The sequence below is a fragment of the Pyxicephalus adspersus genome, chromosome 4, assembly GCF_032062135.1.
Source record: "Pyxicephalus adspersus chromosome 4, UCB_Pads_2.0, whole genome shotgun sequence".
NCBI classification, from domain to species: Eukaryota; Metazoa; Chordata; class Amphibia; order Anura; family Pyxicephalidae; genus Pyxicephalus; species Pyxicephalus adspersus.
The window spans coordinates 37529016-37555635 of NC_092861.1; the positions used below are offsets into that span (position 1 = coordinate 37529016).

Consider the following 26620-nt stretch of genomic DNA (forward strand, 5'->3'; position numbering starts at 1 on the left):
AAGGGGAAACATAAGATCTACCGAGATAAATTATCTTACATACTGGTGACTTGCAGTAGAGCTCCCATACCTTTTCCTGTGCATTTTTATACCGGCTTAAAAATCATAATGATGCCATTTTAAAAGGGGTATAGACAACCCGAGGGAACTATATATATATATATATATATATATATATATATATATATATATATAAATATATCAACATATATATACCAATCTTTTGGAAACAATCCACCTCCTCAACCAGAACGCAACTTACCTGACATGTTTAGGTCTTCATCACAAGACAGTACAAGATGGTGATGTCGGAGGAGCCCAAGCACCATTATCTGCCTCCCTATCTACTGAACCAATGTTGACCTACATGAGTCAACTTCCTCAAGGCACTGACCTCCAGACATTACCCTCTGATATCAAAAACACCCTAACAGCAGCTCTCTCTGATTCAAAAGAAGATATCCGTTCAATAGCCAGACTCTCGAATGTGGAACAAGCCTGGGCCAACAGGGAATCTGATGTCCAAGAAATACGCACTATTACGAGCCATCACTCAACACAATTTATTGCAATCGGTCGTCATATAGAGGATCTTGATAACAGAGGCAGACGCAAAAATATCCGCATTAGAGGCCTGCCAGAAGCAATAGAACCAGACCAACTGTCTATGACATTACAATCAATATTCAATTATCCATTAGACCAGCCACCAGAAACTTCAATTGAATTGGAAAGAGTCCACAGGGCACTATGTGCTAGACGTAGAGAAGGTGAACCACCAAGAGATTTCATTTGCTGTCCAATGAACTTTCCCCTGGTGGAGGAAATAATCCAGTAAGCATGCTCTAAAGATCGTATTATTTATAATGGATCTGAAATTATTTTATATCAAGACCTTTCCTCTATTATGCTCCAACAACGAAGGGCACTCTGACCTCTAATTCAAGTCTTGAGAGAATGCCGTATACCTTATCGCTGGAGGTTTCCAATTTGTCTTTCCACCACTATGGATGGCAGATCCTACCACCTTCATTCTCCAGAGGACTTGCCGAGATTTCTTCAACAACTGCATTTACCGGATGACGATTTCTCTGAATGGTCCTCAGAGTTCTCCGTTCCTACTCAAGGTCACCCACCACAAGAAGAAGAACCAGAACCCAGAAGATATGGTTAGGATCTATGTAAGAGTCCCAGAAGAGGTCCTAGAAGATAATCTCATTTTCCTGATAAGTAGTATTGTTTCCAGAGGGGACCATTGATGCAAAATTCAATTGTTCTTGCATTTCATATATTTGATTTAGTTTGATGTAATAATAGGATGAACCTTATCTAAACAAGCCTCACCAGTGACACCATGTAGGATGGCATCTCCTGATCCATACTTACCCTTACAAATATTATTTGATATTCACCATACTCTGATAATACTAGTTTTCAACAGCCTTTTGTTGAGATTTGATTAAAAACGAGATACATAGATAAGGCATAAAACTACCCTTGTTTTTCCTGAGCATTGACTGACACTGAGCACTAAATGTTCTGTTTTAAAGATGCTCTTGTTTTATATGTTCACATGAGGCCACTGATGGTTTTACCAGATAATTATTATGAGCAGTTCAGGTTTTGGAATTGATAGTTAATATTGCACTGGTACCATCCACACCAATCTTTAAAATTTGAGCAGAGAAAGCATATTTCATCCACATATGCATGTCTTTTCTCAAACAGATCCTAATCTGATGGGTTTAGCTTGTTGTATTATTGGGATGTATCTCATTTAAGCATCAGTCGTCAGTGGCACCATGCAAAAAGACATCTCCTGACCATTGTTTACACTGTTGAATAGTATTTGATACTCTCCAGACTCTAATAATACTAATTTTCAACAGCCTTTTGTTGAGGTTTGATTGAAAAGGAGATGCATAGATAAGGTATAATGCTACCCTTCTTTTGCTTGAGTATTGACTGACACTGAACACTAAATGTTCTGTCAAACAACCGAAAATCCTTTAGGCGCTTTCCAAGTGCTCTTGTTTTTTACGTTCATATGATGACGCTGAAGGTTTTACCAGATAATTAAAATGAGCAGTTCAGGATATTGAATTGATGGTTGACATGTCATTGGTACCATATCCACACTAATCCTTAAAACCCAACCTGAAAAAGCATATACCATGAACATAAGCAAGTTCATTCTTAAACATATACTAATTTGATCCACAAACAGAATATATGCTTGGTCCCAACATTGTTAAAATTACCCATTTTTTTGAGTTCCCTCGGGGATGTCGTTCTTATCCCCATTGAAAGGTATAACACACATATTCACCCCCACAGTTGGACATTAATTTGTTCGAATGACCACATGTGGTTTTATCTAGGTAAGGTGCTTATACACCTACCCAACTACCCAACGGCATACCATGCAACCAGCCCTATTTCAAAATCCAAAAATCTTGATCATAGTCCAGTTACTCTTGCTAAAATCTATTGCCCCAACGTATCTTAAGCACAATTTTATGGAATTTTAAAAGGCTTTGCTAAAGGCATGTTTATACTAGGTGGCAATTTTAATGTCCCCCTTAACCTACTGCTGGACTCTTCTACGGGTAGTGTGGCTTTAACTTTTAAAGCACTCCGTTCCATAAAAGCTTCCCTCTCTGCCCTCATGTTAGACGACACATGGTGTATACTCTATCTAAATACTAAAGATTATACATTCTTCTCCCATCCCCATAATTGTTAATCACGCTTGGATTTTTTTCTTTTCATATCCCAGAGAGATCTTACTGACCTCTCAAATGCGTCTATAGAACCAATAACCATTTCTGACCATGCCCCGATTACATTCACCATCTGTCTACCAGAAGGTTCCCCTATACAAAAGTTCTGGAAACTTAACCCATCCCTGCTCGGTGATATTGCAGTAGCGAATGATGATTTTGTTCAACTAATTCTATGATCCAGGTTTTCTTGCCTGTCAACCCAACCAGGGCTCCTTTGCAGGCTACACTACAGCAGAACTCAACATTTGTAATTGAGTAGTAAAAGAATGGCAATAAGCTATAAATCACTATTCTCTCTTTCTGTATTGGCAAGACCAATTGCAAAATGAGATCCAATTTTGGCCTGTGATTGTGGTTGTGGTTGTGAGCTGGAAGGTTAGCTCCATGTTAGCAGGATTGAAGGGACAGTTTACATTGGATCTTATTTTTTAAAGCTCTCTAAGGCTGACAAAGGCTCTCTGATGTAAGAACCTGTTTGAGCCAACAAACCTGGATTGGATTTTCCTAAAATCATTGACAAATATTTTCAATCAAGCACCAGATTAATTGCATGTTTGCTGGATCACACAGGTTCTCCCATGATACTCTTTCTGCTCCAGTCTTGAAGTTCTTTATTAAATCAGGCTTGATATGTAATCTACAATACCCTTGTCAAGACAGAAGGAGGTCATTCTGATAGTTCTTTATAAAAATACAGGTAATTAATATCATGAACACAAACCTAGATAAAATATGTTTTTATAGGTGTTTGCAGTTGGGGTTTAATTCATGTGTCTACAGAAATCTTACCATAAATGTAAACGCTGGTTCTGCCTCCCTCAGTAAAAGTACTGCCTTAAAAATGTTCTAGGAACATAATGAAATGGGTCACATGGGCATTGGCGTCAATGTGGATGGTCAATAGTAATGGACTCTCAGTATTCTATTAAATCTGAGCAGTTCAGTACAGACAAGGGGGGCTATTTATAAAGAAGTGAATCTGACATTTACTGAAACATTTCCTGGTGATGTAATTCTTTCAAGGTCAATGCCTGATTTGGTAAAGCTCTCCAAGGCTGGGGGGATTACACTTTCATCATTGAAGCTAAGTGATCAAGCAAACCTGGAATGGATTTTCTAAAAGTCATGTGCTATTTGTTAGAAAATGTTATCAATTCTGGACCAGATCCATTTCAGGATTGCTGGATCACCCAAGTTCACTGATGAAAGTGTATCTTCTCCATTATTAGGCTGGGTCTACATGGATGTTTTTTAAAAAGGCATGTAAATGTTCCTTTAGTGTTTTATATGTGTTTTATGCACTTTTATTAGCTTTTTAAAGCTTGCCTTAAAAATGCTGGAAAACGCCTATGCCGGTTTTCCATTGTTTTACGGTGTTTTTAACTAATTTGCATAATAGGTGCTCAAAAACGTGGGAAACAGTGGGAAAACGCCCCAATAAAACTAGTGTTAACCCAGCGTTTTCGTTTTTTAAACGTTGCAAGCTACGTTTAAGATAGATGCCATGAACCTGCATCAAGGAAACGTCCTGGTGTAGACTAACCCATTTAAAAGCCTCAGGTTAAACTCTGGGGAAACAGTCTATGTAGACTAAGCCTTAGAGAGCTTTAATAAATCAGACCCATTGAGTGGATAAAGAGAATATCAGTTTTTAGACAGCCAAACATGGAGATCATGGTGATTTTACATATGAGACCAGTTGCTGTTAGGGAATAATGGAGAACATTGTGCAACTATGATAACCAAATTTTTTTTAACTACCGTGTTGGCTAAACTTTTTACGGTTGTTGCATCAGTTAAAACTCTGAATTATAAATCTGAATTGTTAAGCTTGACTTTGGTATGAATGTTTTCCTGTGCAGATAAGCCTACTGCAATAATCTGTGATGTTTTTTCTAGGTATGCCAAAATCTATTTACAACAAGACTCCAACAGAATAGGTAGCACCTATAAAAAGGCTCAGTACATTGAATACACTAATAGCTCATATACTGAAGAAAAGAAGAAGCCAAGCTGGCAGGGAATTGTGGGCCCCATTGTAAGAGCAGAAATTGGTGACAATATCACTATTCACCTTCTAAACAATGCTTCCAGACCGTATAGTATACATCCACATGGAGTGCAATACTCAAAAAACCATGAAGGTAAAAATTGTATTCTACAAAGAGATTTATATAAGTTCACAAATATACTAAATCTTGTAGCTTAGTATAGTGTGTGTTGTTTTACATGTGAAGTTACAGAAAAATCATTTTAGAACATGCTACAGTCCAGATGATTTTTAATTATGTCCTGATATGTTTATACCTTAGAATTGAAAGAGAGTGTACTTTCTTCTTCTCAGGAACTCACCAACTCAGCCATTTGTAGCTGAACTAGGTAACAATCATGTGTATGGACAACTGTAACAAGGTGGAAGTAACTGTGGGACTACAAATGTCAGGAATGGTTAAAGAACGACACAAAACACTCAGGCATTTCTTAAATAAAAGTTAGTACTTATCTTTTTGGATATGTACAATGACCCAAAACAGCCACAGCTCCATCAACAAGATCACACAACTTAGTTTACCCCAGGGAGTGCCCATTTCTATATCATCTAACTGGGAAGAGTCAAGCAGGGAAAATCTGGAATTTCTTTACACATATCCAGAAAATGTCATAGTCAGCACTCAATTTTATGATATCTGGAGTTAACAATTATACACTGATCTTAACCAGTTGGTACATGACCATTGCTATCTCATTTTGACCAAACCTTCTTGTTACAATATAATGTGAAAAAAATGGAATTGTTAGTATAGGATTATATTTTGTATATTACCAACTGGTTTCTTCAGCCGCATACACACATGCAACTATTGTCATTGGAAAGGATCTTTCATGATCCTTTCCAACGACTACGAACTGCACGATGCATGAACACCGTTCTGCTCTATGGAGAGGGGAAGGGGAGAACGACGGAGCGGCACCCTTCCCATGCATTAGGAGGAGGAGACGATTAACGGGTAAGAGCCATTGGACGTGTGTACGTAGCTTTTCCCATGACCCATCAGGCCATAACAGCAATAGGTTTCAGGTCACTTCCACTCCAAAAAGTGTGGGAAGGAGGACACAAGATGTTCACAAGAGCACCGACTAGACAAACCCACCTGTACATTCACAATACATGTATTCAGTATTCCATGTTTCTGTATTTGACTTGCTAAAAAGATGAACTTTTAGGTGGCTCTCCAGTTCAAGGGACATTTACTCTGGACTTGTGGGAGTCATGTTGATTTGTAAGACAGGTGAGCGATTTCATTAAAATTTTTATTCTGTTATATTATATTTAATCGGCCTGATTTGTTAAAGCTCTACAAAAATGGAGAAGATAGACAATCATGGGGACTGATATTCCTATTCAGATTCTGGGACTGTGCCGGGATTTCTTTGGTAGATTAAGCTACAAATAAGTATTGAATACTCTTTCCAACTTTCAGTTAGGTGTAAGAGGCACATAGGGTTGTATTTATAAAACAGGAAACCTGACATTCCCTCAAATATTCCCTGATGGGAATCAATACCTTCCATAAAACACATGGACCTGGAAGATTCCTGCAAGGGACTGTGTGAGGGAATGCTTGATTTGCTGTTTTTTAAATAGAGCTCAAAATGTGCAAATCTCATTTCAAGTTTTTTTATTCAACTAACTTTGGCAACCAACGGCTGTGCAATTTTAACAGCGTGCTTAGAGTAATGCTCTAAAGCAATAGTTGCCAACCTTTTCGGTCTAGCGGACCACTAAAAATACCGGCTCCTGACCGTGCATGCGCAGGGAGCCGGGTGTCAATCAAAGCGGTAGAAACCTCCCACATAGTGATGTCATCGTGACATAACCCTGCCCACTCTCCTATCGAGAGGAGAGTGGGCGGGTTGTGTCCAGGGATACAGCCCACCCACTTCCCTGAGCTTGGGATTTGTACGGGGGACGTGGTCCGCATCTCTGGCTGGAGCGCCCCCCCGGTCCTTCGTCTGACCCTGCTCGGGAGTGCACTGGCCAGAGCCACGGGACACCAAAATTTTCTCGCGGGCCACCAGTGCGACCGCTGCACTAAAGAGTAACTTTTTTACTTGCGCTTTTTTACTTTACTAACTTAATTTTCCTTGCACTTTAGTCAATTTTTCTTAATGAAATCATAATTTTACTTGAGAGAAATTTTTTTTATATAATTTTTTTTACCTCTGCCTGCTTATAATAATATGTCTGTGTGTAAATTATCTGTTTGATTGTATTAGTTGTTGTCAGGTACTCTTATATTCTGCCATTCCTTATCAAAGGATATTGAATCTTTCAAATTAGTCCCTGCCCCTAAGGACGATAGTATTTAAAACAAAACCACAACAGCATTTTTAGTTTTTTTGGGACTTTAAGTACCACAACTCCATTTACTTTATACTGTTAAAAAATCATATAATATATTGAATTTATTCATGACATATATAACACATTCCAGAGCATACAATTATTTTTTCGGACACTTTCCCAAGACCATTGTTTTGCCTCTAAACTTATAGTTCCTAAAGTTGAAGTCCGTAACGTGTTTCACCTTTTGGCTTCATCAGATGTTTTAGATATTTCTTTTCGCACTTAACAAAAGATAACATTTAAAACAAAATCATTCAAAAATCAGGGAACATAAAGCAAATATGGTCATTATTCACTATATATATATATATATATATATATATATATATATATATATATACACCAGGGCAAAATATTAGAAAAAAATAAATATTTAGTACATTTCTATCATCATTACTGCCCAGTTCTTTCCTTCTGGACTATAAAACAACTCTACTTATGTTAAAAGTTGAGCAAAAGCAAAGGTGTTTAGTTCATCAGTGAACAACTAGGGAGATTAGTGTTCAGTGGGGGTAGGAAGTACAAAAGTTCCCAGAGAAGGGTTGAGGAATAAATAGCAACAAGTGGGGATGGAGAGAAATATCAATGCCCAGCGGAGGGGCTGGGGAGAATAATATTGCCAAGCAAAGAAAACATTAGTGCTCATTGGTGGGATTGGGAAGAACAATAATATCCAGTAGGGGAGAATGGGGTGGGGGACAACAATAGTGCTCAGAGGGGATGGGGAGGAACAACAGCAACGTCAGCAAGCACTGTGGTAGAACAATAGAGCACAGCAAGGGAGGGCAACAAAGGTGGTGCAAAGCTTGACTTAAGGACAAAATCCCTGATATGTGGGATGCCTGGGTTATTATAAAATCCCAAGAGAATCCAACAGACTCCCTGGACTGATCGGTTGTGGTGGAGTAGTATGTTGTACCTTTCTTCCATACTATTTTGTTATAGTTTGACAGTCACAATAATTAGATCAAAACCTGTTTAGGCAGTTGTAGTTGTAGTTTAGCTTTTAGGGTGTAAATAAAAAGATTTCACAATTTTTGTGACTCAGAATGGTAAAATGTATAGCCTCTGTATGTTTAGAAAAGTAGGAGAATATACCAGTAGTTTCCGAAATAACTTAAGTTTTGTGTTACAGGCATAAATGGATACATGTTTGGCAATCTCCCAGGCCTTATATATATATATATATATATATATATATATATATATATATATACAGATAGCCCCCGTGTTAAGGACATCCAACATATGGACGACTCCTAAATACAAACTGGGCTTCCCTGCTCCCTCGTGTGCAGGACAGAGGCATGGAGGTGGTTTGCATGACTTGCAGAAGAAATATTTTGCCAAACACAGCTGAGACTGAGCTCTTCTGTAAGCTCTTATAACTCTTTAATGACCAAGGCAAATAGTTATTCAATGACTAGGATCCATAAAGTTTTTTTTTTGTTTTGCTTTGTTTGTGATTAGCTTACAGTGAGGATGTGTGTGTGTATTTTTATCACAGGGGTCCTGGAAAAAAAGAAGAAAATCAAGGAAGAGTATATCTTAATGTTAACTGTGATGGATGAAAACATGAGCTGGTATATAGATGAGAACATCAATAACTTCTGCACAAATCCTGCTTCAGTTGACAAAGATGATGAAGACTTCCTCAACAGCAATTTAAAGCATTGTAAGAGTTGGAATGCAGTAGATTTTCATGCACATGATGCAGTATCATCATGAGATAATACTGCCAGTTTCTGAGCTATTGCTGTCACAGCAGGTTTCACCAGGGCAAAATATTAGAAAAAAATAAATATTTAGTACATTTCTATCATCATTACTGCCCAGTTCTTTCCTTCTGGACTATAAAACAACTCTACTACTACTAGAAAAGTAGGAGACTACCCTACTACTAGAAAAGTAGGAGAATATACCAGTAGTTTCCGAAATAACTTAAGTTTTGTGTTACAGGCATAAATGGATACATGTTTGGCAATCTCCCAGGCCTCTCCGTGTGTGATAACATAGATGTAAAGTGGTATATGTTTAGTTTGGGAAATGAAGTGGATGTTCACTCTGTCTATTTCTATGGTCACGTACTGACATACCAACACAGGCGTGTGGACTCTATTAGCCTTTTTCCTGCATCAATGGTCCAAGCTTCAATGTTAACACAAAATCCTGGAAAGTGGCTTGTAACCTCTCAGGTTGCTGAACATCTTGAAGGTGATTCATTTTCGGATGTTTTTTAGTTTTAAACTATTATAAAAGCAGTATATATGTGTCTATTATTCATAGTAATGTTTTGCTCTTATACTTCTATCTCATATGAGAGTTCCGACCTGTTAATTCAACAAATTGCAAAGGCTTGTCTTAATTTACAGCTGGAATGCAGGCAATCTATGAAGTCAGGAACTGCTCTAAAGTGTGCCATTGTAGGACCAATTCCTCTGTTAGACGGTATTACATTGCTGCAGTAGAAACCGTCTGGAACTATGGTCCAACTTCAATCAACCAGTTCACTGGGAAAAAATTGGATGATCCTGAGAGGTAGGTTTGAATATATATATATATATATATATATATATAGTCATGAGAAAAAATACACCCTCTTTCTAAGGATTTTCATATGATATCAGACCATAATTAAAAAAAAATATTCTGTTTCTTAGCAAGTCTAATTATTAGGCAAATATGAACAAGAACTTTTGACAAATTACACTGTCCCATTTTTAATAAGGACTAAGTGGAAATGCAGAAGGTATGTTTGAAAAATCAAGTGCCAGCTTAGCATTTCCATATGAAATAGGAAGGTAGGTAGCAGCCAAGTGCTGTTAATCAATTGTGCTTGAACAAGAGATCATCATAAAAGCTGAATGTTGGCAATATACCGGTCTGGAGCATTCAGGTGTAAGTTAAAAGAATGCCAAGAAGGGAAATCATCATGAAAGATCTTAGAGAAGCCAAGTCTATGATTCTACAGTTAGAAATATTTTTTAGTATTCAGTTATTCAGCTTTTTTAAGCAGTAAACATTTAAGACACCTGCCAGTCTTCCTAAGAGTTGACTTCCCAGCAAATTTACCCCACGCCAGAGGAACTGCAAAAAACTGAGCTACATCTCAGACTCTACAAGCCTCAGTTAATGTTAAAGTTAATGATAGAACAATTAAAAAAGACCTAACAGGCATATTTTTATAAGTATTGGCATTGTTTAGGTTTGCATAGCTGTATCTGAACAAACCATGAGACTTCTGAAACAATGCCTTAAGACAGAGGCGACCAAAGTTGAGATGTTTGGCCATAAAGCACAGCAACACATGATGAAAACCAAACACAGCCTATCACCAAAAATGCCTCATACTGTAAAGTGCAGTGGTGTAGGGGTGACAAATTAGGCTTATTTTACAGCCAGAGGACCTGAGCACTTTGCAGTCATGACAATGAACTCCTCCATACACCAAAATATTCAAAACTATAATATAACATATAACTGCTGTGATTATCTTGCAGTGACTCCGCTAAATATTTTGAGCGAAATGAGAAGAGTATTGGAGGCAGTTATAAGAAAGCTGTTTTTAAGGAATTCACAGACTCAACTTTTACTATGGAGAAACCAAGATCCAAAAAGGAACAACATCTTGGAATTCTGGGTAATGGCTGTCCATTTTAGCACACTTCTTTTAGAAATAGATGGCTAATGTCTGAAACTTTGTGTCATTGAAACAAATGTAATACAAGCTGGATTAAGATCAGACAAGACCCTAGACCAGTGTTTCTCAACCTTTCCCCAACATGGGAAAACATCTTGAATTAACCTTCAGGTCTTAGTGAGCCCCTACCATGACTACTCTATTAACAACTCACAATACATTAGTGTGATGGTCACTGGGAAGAATACCTCATACACCCCTACAGATAGGCAAAAAAATAATTGGTGTTAAAATAAACTGACCTGAGAGTCATAAACCGTTCATTAATTAAGTAACCCTTAGCAACCTCTGAAGGAACCCTGGTTGGTAAACATTCTCCAGAAAGATTAAAAATTGTAGGCCCCATCTGAAATGCCGCACTATTGCTGAAACCGTAGATTTTAGATCATTTTTGTTGTAAAAGCAGTCTCCTTCTGCATCTTCCTTAAACCTTACCAAATCAGCTGTTAACTATTATGTATCAATCAGTTATAGTTTTTAGGATGTAGGATTTTTGACTCTATATTATAATACTTCAAGTACCTAGTATTTCTTTATATTTTACTATGTTTTTAAGTTTTTCTGTGTTCAATATTTTCCCAGAAATTCTAATACACTGTAAATCCTTCTGCTTTCCACATTGTCCCCTATCCTTAATAGATTCTAAGCACTTCCACCTCCTATATCCAATCCTTATATCATAATAAATTGTAAGCTCTTCCACCTTATATGTCTATTATCTACACAATAATAGAATGTAAGCTACTCCGTATTTTATATCCTCCCCCTATACTCCAGTAGTAATTTATTCTTCTGTATCAAATTTTATACTATAATAGGTTTTAGGTTCTTCCACCTTCTGTTTCCTACCTTATAGTCTAAGAGATTGTAAGATCTTTCACCTTCTGTACCCTTCCGTATATCATAAGAAAGTATAGGCTTTTCAACCTTATGTATCCTCCCTTATAGGCCTTATAGCGAGTGTAAGTGCTTGCCCTATGTGCCCTCCCTTACACCCCAATGAACCCTTTACACTTTTATCCCACTGCTAAAAATACCTCTATTATACACCTTGTAACCTTGACCAAGGGTGAAATAATAGGGTGTATGTAAAGCCCACTGTCCAGCCATTTTATACCCCCACCACTATATTTTCTCTAGCTTTGGACATAAAAAATGTGTTTTCCAAGCATGTGTGGAGCATACAGCTTCCTCATATAAGGGAGTCTTTGCACCAAGCAGCCAGTCATTTGACCCATACAAGTTAAATGATGCTTGAACACCAGGTATTTTGTAAGTTTGGATGGGTGGTAAACCTTACACCGACCTAATCTCTTTGCCTGAAAACAAAGTGACAGAATCTCTTTATGAAAAGAAAAGAGAATTGTTTTTCTTAGGTGCTATCCTGCAGACATAAGTAAAAATGGAATATACCGTATAAGTCAAAGAGAGATTAAATAATTTTTTTTCATTTTTTTATCGGCATGGTTACAATTTAAACTAAGAGGTCAGTGGTTCCCTAAATTATTAAATAACCTAGGAACCTTGCTGTGGGTTAATTCTCCAATATCAACTTTTATCAACCAATATTAACCTTTGTTAAATAAATGTGGGTTTTCCAAAAGAAACAAAGAATAATGGTTCTCAATCACAGTAAAAATATTAATTTTTGCAGTAACCAACAGCAACAAGTTTTTATCATTTTAGAATATATAAAACAAAAAAAGTGATAATCTTGACAGATCTACAACAGACAAGGTAACATGTGCCATGCTCGAATCACAAAAATTTGCAGCCATATTCAAGTTAGGTTCATAGAAAACTTGAAATGTCATTACTTTAAGGAGATTATTTAGAATTTTACATTTTTCCAACAGGTTTTACAAACAATGATCTGAATGGTCAATCTGGTCCTTCCCATGTGGCTCCAAGGGACACTGTATTATACAAATGGAAAGTACCAGATACTGTGGCTCCAACTAGTGAGGATTTGAATTGCATAGCATGGCTGTATTATTCATCAGTTGATCCAGTCAAAGATGTCTACTCTGGACTAGTTGGTCCTCTATTAGTTTGCAAGAAATTAAATGGCAACAACCAGGTAAATGTAATCAAATCTTATATCTAATTTTAGGTGGATGCACCAACCAAGGCGGACTCTCAACTTTCCAGTGCACTATGAGTCTCTCCCTTGTCTGGAATTTTCAGTTTATTTTCCATATGAGGAACTGCAACCACAGGAGTACAATTCCTGCAATAGGCTTTGGGAGAGGCAGTCAATCCTATGTGGGCGCATTGCTGCTAAACTTATCAGTAGATAGTTTAAGTAACATCAGTTAAATCAGAAAAAAGAAACATTGGTTTTGTTGGAGAAATTAAAAATACACTACATTACACCAAGTTAAAACACCAAAGGGTTATCACAATTATGATTTTCTATCAAATTATATTCCTGGAGTCCAGGAACAGGTGTAAACTGACTTTTCTTCCTTTTTTTCAGGCCGGTGAAGGTTATGATTACGTATTGATGCCTACTGTATTTGATGAAAACAAAAGCTGGTATCTTCAAGACAATATTAATGAATTTATAGGCAGCCAAATATCAGTGGATGTCGAGGATCCTGGATTCATGGAGTCTAATACAATGCATTGTAAGTTAATTCAGTACCCTCCAGACCAGGCATGGGCAAACTACAGCCTGTAGGACGTATATATCCCAATTAGGTTGTTTCTCCGGCTCTTTAGGTGGTCCACGGCTCTGGCCGGTGCCACCCTGAGGAGGGGCAGAAGAAGGACGCCGCGGGGGGGGGGGCACTGGCCAGAGCCACGGAACACATCCCCGGTTTGTATCCCGTCTCGTGGAGGTGGGTGGGGTTATGCCATCATGACGTCATGTTCATTGGCATCATGATGGCATAACTCCGCCCACTCTCATATTAGCCCAGCCTCTCTGTCAGATTTTATATCAGATTGTAGCCCCTGACTGAAAAAGTTTGCCCACCCCTGCTCTAGACCGTTAAGCAAGTTAAATTTATTAAGATCAGGGCAACTTTTATTTGAACCCCTTTATTGCAGCAACCAGGATAACTAGAGTGCCTTCCTATGGATTAACTATGGGTTTAAGTTTCTGTAGTTGAACCTGATGGACTACCTACAGTATCTATGTAAAGAAGTTTGGGTAGAAAACACATAAAATGCCAAGCCTATTTACCAATTTAATAGCTTCAGAAAGTAGCTGTACCCAATTTTGTAAAAGGTTACCAAACTGGTTTGGGGTATGTTTTACTTTCTACATCAGTAATACTCAGTACATAAGTAAACACTACTAGCTCTCATTTGCACTAAAGTAAATAAATTTCAACCATTTGTTTTTTTTTGTTTTTTTATAAGGAGGTAAATTTAAGTGCAATGTATGCGGTCAACCTCAAACAATCCACAATATTCATGTGTGTGTGTGTGTATATGTGTGGGGTCACTAATTGTGAACACATCTCAACCATAAGATTCTACCAAAAGATTTTATTGATGACATTTATATCATGATGGGAGTTTTTTTTCTGTTTTGTAGCTATCAACGGATACATGTATGGGAACCAGCCTGGCCTGGACTTGTGTGTAGGAAGTGAAATACGCTGGCATATTCTGGGACTTGGTACAGTCATTGATATTCATGGAATTCACTTCACAGGAAATACTTTTCAAATCCATAAAACCACAAGGGATGTTGTAAGCATAACTCCGCACATCTCATATTCAGCTGTAATGACACCTGACAATATAGGTGAGCATGGTGTAAAGCTCGTAAATATAAATCCCGGTTATACACAGGCATATCCAATGCCTGTCCAGAAACCCATAGTGACCAAATGTTCAAGTAATGTTGATGTGTTGCATTAGAACACTTGTAAAGTATGTGTTAAGGAGTCCTTTCTGCAAAATAGGATGGCTACAAATGTAGGCATGCCGAACAGTGCATGAAGGATATGCATTTCTCTGCAAAGGAGTAAAGGTATTTATGAGATATAATTTAAAAACAGACATAAATATCTGATTTACATTTTTTTTATTTGGTACCATTCTTATCACAGGCTGATCAACACCTTTGATCCAACACTCCAGCACCCAACTCTCCTAGCACAAGATTAGTGGCCTGTGGCATTAAACAGCTCTACTAGCCAAGTAATTGCCAAAACTTGTGAATCTTATAATAAATCATCCCCAATGCTTACACACGTTTCTAATTCGTTCTTAAATCTTTTTGAACTGGTTCCAAAATGATTCATACAGTGGAGCTTAGTAACACCCTTCCAAATATTCTAAAAATATTTTTTAATTAAAATGTAGTATAGTATATTCACTGCCTATATTTGTGATGTGTAACATTGCAAAACTAGCTTGCAAGAACAAAAACATCTGTCATTGTCATTGATAAATTCTCATTTTATAAGAATAACATTTGTTACATAATTTTACTGATTTGTATTTTGTATCAGATGTAAAAAATACATATATGATGTTCATTTTGGCTTGAATGCATGGGCATGTAACTAAAATATGTTTGTACTTCCATCAGGTGTCTTTAATGTGGAATGTATGACTGCTGATCATTATAGAAGCGGAATGAGGCAGCACTACAGGGTGAATACATGCGGCAAAGTTAGTGCTAAACAACGGCCTGCCTCCCGTACTGTCACATATTATATTGCTGCTGAAGAAATAGAATGGGATTATTCCCCAAGTCGCACCTGGGAATATGGGTGGCACCCTGAGAATAGTGAGAGGTAAATATATATATTACATAAATCCACAATCACATGTGGTTTAAATCTTTTTTTACACCATTTACCTTCCCTTTAAAAATATTTGTCTTTGGGGTGTTTAGTTCAGTGCTTGTGTGATGTAGACACTTTTTCTATGTCCAGTTGTGGGGAGCTTTTGAATGGAGATTAGCATGCAACAGCAAAGATAACAAAAAGAAGGAGAGGGTGGAGAACTACTGGCACAGGCACGGGGACCCTGCCAAGGGACCCAAACAATGAATTCATGTGAGTATATCTTACTTCACAAAGTGAAGAATTTTTCAAAACCTGCTAGATGGGTTGGACATGGTGGGAAGTAGGGCTAGCCAGATCAGTTGTATCCTTTTAATTTTAATTTATACAAGAAAGAGACGCAATCCCAGACAGATCATACTGATAACGTCTGCTTGAATGCTTTTATTAATATTAGCTAAAGTTCATTATAATATAGGTTAATAATGTATATTTTGAAAAAATGTGTTCTTACTTTGAAAAAAATGTATGCAGTTAATCTGTGTAGAGGCTGCTAACTCTCACTAGAGGCCTTCAGAGTGGGTGCAATGTCAGCTTCTGCCCTATAACAAAACTACACATCTCATGATTCCTTGCATTGTGTATTATGGATGTAGGTGTTTATATTTGTAGTCTCAGCTTTCTACTGCACAATGAAATGGAGAATGAATTCTAGCTACTGTTAGGATATGCACTTCCCTGCAAAGCATTTTATTTTTTTTAACTGGTACAAGTCCTTTCTCAGTCCTTTCTCACCAACAAGTTTGCTTCAACACTCCTGCACCTGGCTCCCCTAGCACGATACCCCTAACTTCAGCATCAAGCTACTCTGCACAACTCCCCCCACTTTAGCCCTATATTTTCTTTGTGCTACTAAATTTCCCTTTCTTTCCTATGTTTAAAGCTGCTTGGCATGATGGCTGAATTGTAGGTGTATCCTGCCCCCCTACACCTCTCTCCCTCAGCCACTCTTTCAACAGCCTACCCCTTCTCTTCAGCATTAATTATATATTTTATTTTATTATATTTGTCTTTCAAGCTGCTGTCCTTGTAAATGTTTTATGTTATCTTCCCACCAACCTATTATGACAAAGCATATCCTTCTCCAAACATCCCTATCCAAAATGTGGCCTTAAGGTTTGTACACACTTCCAATTTTTATCGTTCCAATCGAATGACGATCGATTGGGCAAAAAATCGTTCGTAAAAAAGTAACCAACGACGCCGACGAACGAGGAAAGTCGCTGGAAACGAACGACCGGACCGACGGATCGGATTGGACGACGATCGTTGAACATCGTTCGTGTGTACGGTCGTTCGTTGATCATCCATGTTCAGAGCATGCGTGATGAACGAACGTCCGTTCACTTTCCTGTCGTGCACATAGTTCCTCTATCGCTCAAACGATCGTATCTATTGTGTGTACAATATCTACGTACGATCATTCATATATATCGTGCATGAACGTTCGTCGTTCGTTTTCCAACGATAATAATTGGAAGTGTGTACGTAGCTTAACACAGCTCTTCCAGCCTAATCCAGTAATTGCCAAACTCCAAAATAGTGATTGTGAATCTCGTTATAAAGTGCCAATTGTATGTAAAGCATCAGTTAAACTACAGCCGGTAACTTCTTTGATTTTCCCTTTAAGCCCTGGAGATGTATTTTTAAACAAAACTCGAACAACAATTGGTTCTATATATAAGAAAGTTGTGTATCGGGGCTACATAGATGAAAGTTTTACAAGACGAAGGAAGAGAACAGATGATGAAGTACATTTGGGAATTCTAGGTAGGAATTCTTTACACAATTGAATCCCCATTTATCGATGTGAGTTGCATGTCACACATTTTACTTTTAACTTATTTTAACTTCAACTATAAGTTTGTTTTTTTGTTGCAGGTCCATTTATATACGGTAATATTGGCGACACAATTAAAGTAGTTTTTAGGAATAAAGCAAGCAGAATGTATTCAATTTATGCACATGGCTTGAAACCAAGGAGCAATGAAAAAAACCCAGCTCAGCCTGGTAAGTACATTTTAAAGGACACTTCACAGTAAATTGCATGAGAAATAGAGAGAAAAAAAGCAAGTCAGAAAATTTTGAAAAATATTTTCTGCCTGCAGAATGTATTTTTCTTATAACCAGCCATAAAAAGACAATGGGCCTGATTTAATAAAGCTCTCCAAGGCTGGAGAAAATTCATCAGTGAACCTAGGTGATCCAGAAAACCTGGAACCGATCTGGTCCAGGATTGACAACATGTGCTAACAAATACCAAATGACTTAAGAAATCCATTCCAGGTTTTCTGGATCAACCAGGTTCACTGATGAAAGTATATCTTGTTCAGCTTTGGGGAGCTTTAAAAAATTAGGTTCAATGTGCCATATATAGCATGAAGTTTTCTTGACTAAAGCAAATAAACCATAACTTGGCGCATAAGGGCTTTTTGTGCTACCTTGCTGTGTCTCACAGTAGCAAGGACTGAGCAGAATACCGCAATACGCTTTGAACTCTCTGAATACTAGCTTTACGTTTATTGGAAAAGGTGGAATCAACAGTTCGTCATGTGGATTAACAAGAAGTAGCTTTGACAACATCAGTAACACATGCATACCAGTTGACCTGTCTGCTGAGGTGTTTTTAACTCGCTTAAAACGGAAGTAAACCCAAAACAATAAAATTACACTTACCTTAAATCCCGCAGATCAGTCTGTTCATCAGGAGGATTCTTCATCGGGTCCTGTGACGTCCCGGTATCTGTCTAGTGGCCTGGAGCACTAGGTGCCCTCATCCTCACCTCTCCTTATATGTTCGTCTTCCTACATCACCTGATTTTGCACTGTGCAGGTGCGAGCTTGGGAAAAAACTTGCTGATCTCACTCCGCATGCGTGAGATTGGCAAATTTTCCTATTGATAAAAGGGCTCCTTTTGCGCATGCCTGAGTATTTTGAGGATGTGTGACTTAAGTATCCTGGGAGGCCCTGTGCTCCCATTCATTCTTTGTCGCCTAGGTGATCGAGAATTAAGGGGGTGGTGTTGCACTTTAAAACACCACAAACAGAATTTTTACTTGTCTACCCTTTTATGAAGAACTATTGTATATACTAACAAATATACCAAGAGCTATTGTAAAATGTTTATAAATATGAACAACTGGCAACCTAAAAATTTTATGTATATTGTTTTATTGTAAATAAATAAAAAAATTGCACATTTTTTTAAGCTGAGAAATTGTACTCAGGATCATTTACTCTTGAATTGTTCATTTGCTCATTATTTTATCTGTAGTCATCTTTAAATTCTTATATAAATTACATATCAAATTTACAGGTGAAACTAAGACATATGTTTGGGATGTCCCTGAACGGTCTGGCCCTAACCGTAATGAAACAGATTGTTTGACATGGGCCTACTACTCTGATGTTGACCAAGTAAAGGTGAGATTTGTTCTTGGTGTTTGGCATAGTTCATAGTTAAAAAGAACTACTAATTTAACAGTTTCCCAAATGAAAGCCTAGGTGTCAATAAATGTTAATAAATTGTTATTATGTTGGTAATCATACATATAAATGTTGTTTTTGAACTGTTTCCATTTACATTCTACACACACATCTGGTAAAACCCATCACAGTTGAAAGTGTACATTGACTAGCACCATATTTGTTCCAGGCAAAAAGTATTAAGGCCCCGGAAAGATCAGAACTTGCATTACATTACATTAGGTTTCAATACAAATTTCTGTGTCAAAAAAAAAAAAACTAGCCATACATGTAGCAATGTTCTTACTTGGGTTTGCTTAGGGAGGACAGCCCATAGAATAACATTAAAACAGTCTGTGCCAGAAACATTTAGCTCTACAGTGAAAAATAAGATAAAACTTTTTTGTTTTTATCTTTTTAGGATACTTATAGTGGATTGATTGGACCCATTGTTATTTGTAAGAGGTCATACAATCCAATAAATGCATACAGATCACCACCGGTAAGGTTTGCTGTACTTTTCATGGTGCTTGATGAAAATATGTCCTGGTACCTGGATGAAAATATCCAAACATACGCCTTGTATCCGAATGAAGTGGACAAAGAGAATAGTGAATTTATTGAAAGCAATAAGATGCACAGTATGTATTTCATCATTTTATTGCAGCATATTACTATGGTTTTGTGTGGTGGGTTACTTTTCCTGATTTACACAAATTCAAATCAAATGCAGTCTGCTGGTAAATCTGCAGAGATTCTGATAAAAACAGAATGCTCATTTTCACACGTTCTAAGATGTTTATTAATAAATCATTCGCACAAGACTCACATAGCAATTTCTCAACACATGCAAAACTAGCACCAGCCCTCTTCAGCTGTGGATGGAGATGTTGTGTAGTAAAATGAAGAAGAGGGAGAATTGCTTAGACCTGAGATAAACACAGTAACTGTGCAAAGATAGCTAAAAATAAAGTCAGTTCCAGGCTAGAAATGGGGCCCCAAATACACAATATTCCAATTCTCTAAACGCCCTCTGAACAACCACTAGGGTACTATCTAGTTTTCCCTATCCTAAAACTGACACTAGCCCCAAATTTTTTTTTTTTGGACTGTTTGAACAGATTGTAAAACACTTTTTTATTGGTTTATTCAATAGTATGTAAAATTACCAAACAAAATTAATAACTTTCTTCCAGGTATCAATGGAAAAATGTATGCCAATGCAATTGGACTGACCATGACAGTTGGTGATTATGTAGTTTGGCACATCATGGGTATGGGGAATGAAGTGGATATACACACAGCACATTGGCATGGCCACAGCTTGAAATATACGGTAACCCATTTACTGTTAAATGGAAAATCTTACTTTTCATGATTTCATTTATGTTTAGTAAAGTACTGATGTAAAGATGACAGACTAAAACAAGTTGATAGTAGAGGCCATGTTGATTTGGTAAGTGTGAGATTGTACTTTCAAGAGCTCATGGTTTGAGCTTCTACAACGCTGTGAAGGGTGGGGTGGGGGGATGGGGCATAGCACTTTATATTTGTGGTTGTATGATGCCTTCAATAGGAGATACAATCCATGAAGTACATGTTCAAGGTTTTAGTGTATCCAAAGCTCCAAAATCTGTAACTTAGATTGGGGCCTGAAGGTTATGAAAGCACAAACCCACAATCAATCACCTTGCTCAGTGCCAGGTTTTGATTCCCCAAATGTTGCTGACACAATATTGTTAGCTAGTGAAGTACAATGAAATGTAGACGACTACAATAACACTCTAGCTGCCAGCAAAGTAGTAACTGTAAATGGTGTAAGAAACTGGAATAGTGGTAAACTCAGGCAATCACTTCTATTCTGAATTTTAGTAGGACAATAAATAAATTTAGAAAATTGTAGGAGCGGTGTGATTAGATTTTGAATTTATAGAAACATTGTTGAGTTATCCATAGTGCACTGGCTTTTAAAGATTATATCATAGGGTCTTCAGACACTTTATTATTCTATTATAAATATATAGAGGGTACATAACAAAATAATATTCTTAGTTTATTTATTTTATGTTTAAACAAAGATGGCATTCCTTGTTTTTTTTAAGGCCAGCAATACACAAAGACAAAAAAATAAATATCCAAGACACCTAAACACAAGCAATGTAACTTGGAATATACAGTCCAGTGTAGCGAGGACTAAAAAGATCTGTATATTAGGGAGGCAAATCAACTTCTTCCCCAATATAGGAGGACAAACCCTAAAAATTAGGGTTCAGCAGTCTCTCCATCTTCCTACACTTTAAGAAAAAGGAACATTCTTCAACAGCACAGCATTTTGGATGGAAAGTATAACTGGTTCACAATTTCATCAATCATCTCAAAATAATCAAGAGTCTTCCTACACCATCTGTATACTACACATAATGCCATTTAAACACCTTTAATCTGGTAATATCATATCTTCAGCCATGTAACCTGGTTGATATACCTGTTTCCAAGACTTATTAGATTATGACAATTAGAACAGTGCGGTTTTAACAAATGTCAACACATCCCAATATGCTTTTGGACAATTAACATCTACCTTGGCACAATCCATTGTGATTAGATGAAAATATCTGAATTGGAAGTGACTATAAATGTTGAAGTATGAAGCCGCGTAGATAAGACATCTGTACTGGGCGTAATAGTGTACATTTCAGCTTGGCTTACTGATTTCTACATCACTCCTAATATGCTCTCTAACATTTTCAATTCAAGTGAACTTTGTAACGAACCCCACCTAGCTAGGTTTTAAATTTCATCTACTTTAGGAAAACAGCTCCACCATATCTAGGCATATTTCTGTGACTTAAAATGAACCTACCACTGAGAGCTGCACACTCTGGATCAGTGATTTATTAGGTATTACAATGCATAAAGATAAAACAGCAACCAGACAAGCTCCATTTTTTAAGAGCTAGGAGTGAAATGTCATTATACATAATTTGTCAGTGGAAGGTCTGCTTTAGGGTGAAATTTGTCTTTGCATTTCCTTTAAACAGTATGCTGTATGTGTATATGTATAGAAAACCTCAAAATAGAATTATAAATAATATCATTTCTTTTCTTCCTTCTTGTTCCTTAGTGACTTAGGCTTTAGTACAGAATATGTGAACATTATGATTAACCCATCACTCATTTTCTCATATTAAGAGGGGTCGAGAACTCCAGACAGATGTGTTTGAATTTCTTCCTGGCACTTTTCAAACTGCTTCAATGACTGCAAAAACCCCTGGAACATGGCTAATGCACTGTCACGTGGATGACCATTTATATGCTGGAATGGTAACCGTGTATAGTGTGCTTGGGAAGAGTAAGTAGTCATAAAAAAAATTATTTTTGTTTTCTAATTTATTAGAGAAAAAAATGTGGACATGTTAAAGAAATAAATTGCCTATGTGCTAAAGGCCCGGATTGTTAAGATAAGTGGGTGGTGGTCAACTTCCAAAAAATTTAAGGTCCTTAACATCACTAAGACTGCCAAAATACTGAACATATGTTACTCTTCTACAGGACTGCCAGATACTACAAGCATCTTTCTATTAGTTAGAGACTAAAGATGCATTGCTGGAGCAATTGAAAATTCGGAAAATGCTACAAGAAATCTCCTACATTACTGTAACACACATAAAATCGTTTCTTTTACATTGGAGCCTTCTACAGTGCATGAATGGGAACAAAGAAAAAACACATTCAGTGAAATTTTCCACTTTATGAATTATTCCCATGTTTTATCTAAAACAAACAGGATTTTTTGCGCTTATTGTAAAGTTATTTTCTACAATGTTTGTTGAGGGACACAGCTCTGAATAGTCTCTGGGTTATTTGCCATCCACAGGAGGTCACAAAATAAACTGAAATTTAAAGTAAAACTTAATTTTACATGAAATGTGGTACAGAAAACCCATCAATCTAATTCAGAAAAAAATATATACCGTACTATGAATGTATAATGTACCTGATTAGTTTTATATAGTTTCTGTATACTATTAATCTTTATATATTTACATTTTTTTTTATAGATTATTCATAGAAAATGAATCCCAACATCATCCTGGAACAAAGGACCCAGAGCTGTTTTTTATTAGTCAATCACAATAAATCATTATTAAAGAGTTATGCCAATGATTTGAGTCAGAAGCTTGAAAGGAATTATTGGCAATTTACTTCTCATGGCTGCTCAGTCTTATTTAGTCTTCAGTTTTGTTTATAAATATCTAAAACGATAATACAGTACTCTACTGTGTCTAATCCTGTAGAAAGAGCAAGAACTTAAATCCTTTCCTTATTTTTATATCTTGGGGAGTACCTGGAGAGGACTGAGAAATTGCGATCAGGTCAAATCCTGATAACTATATAGACTGACCACCTCTTGTGTGTACTGTTCCTGGTTTGTGATTAAAGGTTATTCAGTCCTGCACTCATACTTGTGACTGTAATTCTGAAAATTTCTTTGTTTTTGACTTTCAACCTTTTTTGCTCAGCTTTCACAAAGGTATCTTGTTGCCTTATAACCTTTACATTATAACCTTTATATTTGTGCATGCTCCCTGGTGTCCAATTAAAGTAAAAAAAAGTTTAAATCCTGTCGCTGAGCTCAGTTAAGCCTTTTTTACTCACAGCTAGTCCGTGAATCTGCTCATCACACTGATGGACCAATGTCACACTTATCTCGTCCTCACTAAAGTGCAGATGCCTCTCTCCCATGCATGTGGGCAGCTCTGACCGGTCGTGGCTTTGCTAGCAAGCTTCATCAGTTTTGACGGCCAATCAGCTTTTTAACCATCCAACTATTGAGATTTGATCCCTGGCTTGTGACCTGACCTCTCTTGCTTGCTGCCTGCCTTGACTATTTTTCTGCTTAGTGATTTGGTACCGTGTGTCATCCTGCCTACCCTGGTGTGCCCAAGGACTGCAACCTGGCAGTAACCAGCAGCACAACATCCTCACCACTAGAGGCTCTGGAGCAGACCTGGTTACTGCTTAGACTCTGTGCCTTTGCCCTTCCCAGGGCTCACAACACCTCCGTGCAAGCCATAGCGCCCCCTTGTGGTCCTGTCTCCCCTAGCGTGACAACCAATAGGTATGATAAAAGAAAGCCTTAGCTTCCCCTTAAGAGTTTGTATGGCATATGCTAACAATCCTGGGTTTTGGGGTACTTGGACAGCTCTGGAAAATACAAGATGGTTTGTGCAGGCACTTGTGGTCCCTTTGGTTGATATCTAGTTCTGTGTAAATTTACATTGCTCAAAGAAAAAAAGGTAAGATGGGAAACAGAAGAGTTGCTGACAAGCTTCACACCAGGAAACCTGCTTCTAAAAGTTTAGTTTTTGACTTCCAAACAAACTGATGTGGCAAATGTAGAAATGTTTCACCCATTCATCCCGTTTGAATTTGTTTTATAAAAGTTGCAAAAAAGATCCCATAAAGCATGCAAACTGGGGATAACCAGGAGGAGTTCTTTACTCTCGCTCAACTCACTCATTTCAACTCAGTTTATACTAACCTGTTCCGTCTCCCTTGAAATTAGTCTTTGCTCTTAGGAAAAGCAATAGTGGCTGCAAAACTTGCAACTGACACATTCCTGCATGTGTTGAATGCATAGTCGCTTGATGAGCTATGTGATTCCATCTGCTGGACCCTACATCACCCCAGCACACAGGTGTTAGAGCAGTGTTAACTCATTCACATAACACTCCTAGGTAGGGATATATTTTTATTGTATGAACAGTTATGGTATAGATAGTCTAAACTGTTCTGTTCGATTCACATCATAGATGTCAAATTCCAGGTTCTACTTGTAGGCTTGGAATAAGGTAAGGGAAGCAGAAAATTTAAATCACTAGCTTTTTATCGCTTTGGTTGACAAGATAAGGCAAGAAGAATGCAGCAATACCATCATCGGGCAGCACATTTAGAAAGTCTTGCAGGTCAAGCTCCATAGATATCATCTCCAAGGTGTCTAAAACAGAATCAATATAGAAGTAATGAAGAAAAGAACATATTAGATTCAAAGGTCCAACAAAATACAGCATGTAGCAAATTATATTTCTAAAACATGTAGATAAAATAAGTATAGTCATCATATAAACCATTCAATATATCCATATAAAAGTTACAAGGGACTTTGCTACAAATTCTTAAAATCTGTTTGTCAGCATATTTCCATTATATATAAACATATGCAGGCAAATCCAAAACCACTAGATCACCTTATGTGCAACTTGAATTATTTTTACCTAGCTACAGCCTTTATCAGATATTTATCGGTGCTCGTGGTTCAGCTGGAGAGATTTATTCCTACTACTTGTCTTAAAGGCAATATTACTAGGTCAGAAAGTTTAGGGAAATCTGCGTAACTAGGCACTCTTCCTTGTTTTTAGTAGGGTTGGGGTTTGTGTCAGCAGTTTATATCATTGAGTGTTCATTGAAGATTTCCCCTTTCTGTACCAGAAACAATGTTGTCATTAGGATGGGAAATTTAATAAAATACCCCCACAACAGTCAGTATTAAAACCTGACTTTTAGGATCTAACTTTTCTGCTAAATGATTAGGATGGAGATACACTTTAAGGCAACAAAGGCTAGGATATCTCACCTTTTAAAGATGAAATAAATATTTCATTAGTGTTCCTACTGTCTCGAATTCGAGTACACAGTTCAGGCAGTAGCTTGTTCCACCAGAGTGCCTGTGTCAATAAAAACAAAAAATAAGAATTATTGTCTAACACTAAATCCTCAGCAAATTGACACACAGTGAAACAATTTTAAAAATTTGCAATTAGTAATATAGAAAAAACAATTCTTGATTCAAATAAATGATTATTTGCATAATATATATGAATTTTAAAATTGTCTTTATCCATCAAACAGAAATTTCTTGAAATAATGTCACATTTACAAGGCAGGTCTGTATATGAAAGACTTTATCTGGTCCTATTTCAGCATATCTGTGTTGGGGGAAGTCACAATTTTCTATTAGTCTGTTGAAGTGGGAGCAAAAATCATAATGTGTGTTCATGTAGATTGTGCAGTATGTGTCTCATTTCCCCCCCCAAAAAAAAAACACTCCCACATACTGACTACTTCTTCGCTGGCTATATTTATTGCACATTTACCACCTCATTGTGCATATGCCATTGGCTTTAACAACACAACCCAAGGTTCTCCCACATTCGCAGCAAGCAAACTAGTGTTACATTAGATTTTCCTCTCCCACAAACGTCACTGTAACAAGTATCTTCATCTTCTCAAAAACAGTATACAGATAGTCCTTGCCTACATTGAATGTTTACCTGTCTAAATAAAGACATGAACTTTCATATGCAAAGACAATGCATTAATCAATGTTGAATGGTAAATTGTCAATTTTCTGCAAACGTTTGTTCTGTAATAGTACAGAGTAGTTGA

General features: G+C 37.2%; 2 protein-coding genes across 4 annotated transcripts in view; one reads left to right on the plus strand and one right to left on the minus strand.

Annotated features, from left to right (window-relative positions):
• The first annotated feature begins 367 nt into the window (after window positions 1-367).
• On the plus strand, window positions 368-23781 carry LOC140329737 (ceruloplasmin-like). Its single transcript, XM_072410128.1, has 18 exons — window positions 368-834; window positions 4686-4883; window positions 6012-6076; window positions 8702-8869; window positions 9154-9408; window positions 9567-9732; window positions 10695-10834; window positions 12751-12980; window positions 13374-13524; window positions 14442-14654; window positions 15447-15654; window positions 17336-17475; window positions 17587-17715; window positions 19023-19129; window positions 19593-19812; window positions 20368-20507; window positions 22364-22523; window positions 23233-23781. Exons 1-18 carry the CDS (start codon window positions 368-370, stop codon window positions 23241-23243), a joined length of 3168 nt encoding a protein of 1055 aa, XP_072266229.1. The 3' UTR covers window positions 23244-23781.
• Window positions 23782-24913: 1132 nt separating this feature from the next.
• Window positions 24914-26620, minus strand: part of HPS3 (HPS3 biogenesis of lysosomal organelles complex 2 subunit 1) — a 19992-nt gene continuing 18285 nt past the window's right edge. For 2 of the 3 annotated variants that reach the window (XM_072407889.1, XM_072407888.1), the window contains 2 exons: window positions 25809-25899; window positions 24914-25172 (listed from right to left, as the gene is read on the minus strand). In XM_072407889.1, coding sequence (XP_072263990.1) covers window positions 25045-25172; window positions 25809-25899 — 219 coding nt within the window. In that variant the 3' untranslated portion in view covers window positions 24914-25044. The remainder of the gene's footprint in view (window positions 25173-25808; window positions 25900-26620) is intronic. The other variant, XR_011920274.1, reaches the window with a different exon arrangement.

Coding starts and splice junctions, on each gene's coding strand:
- LOC140329737 (XM_072410128.1), top strand. CDS start 368: ATGAGTCAACTTCCTCAAGGCACTGACCTCCAGACATTACCCTCTGAT. Junction 8,870..9,153: donor CAACAGCAATTTAAAGCATT/GTAAGAGTTGGA, acceptor TTTGTGTTACAG/GCATAAATGGATACATGTTT. Junction 19,813..20,367: donor TGAAAGCAATAAGATGCACA/GTATGTATTTCA, acceptor ACTTTCTTCCAG/GTATCAATGGAAAAATGTAT.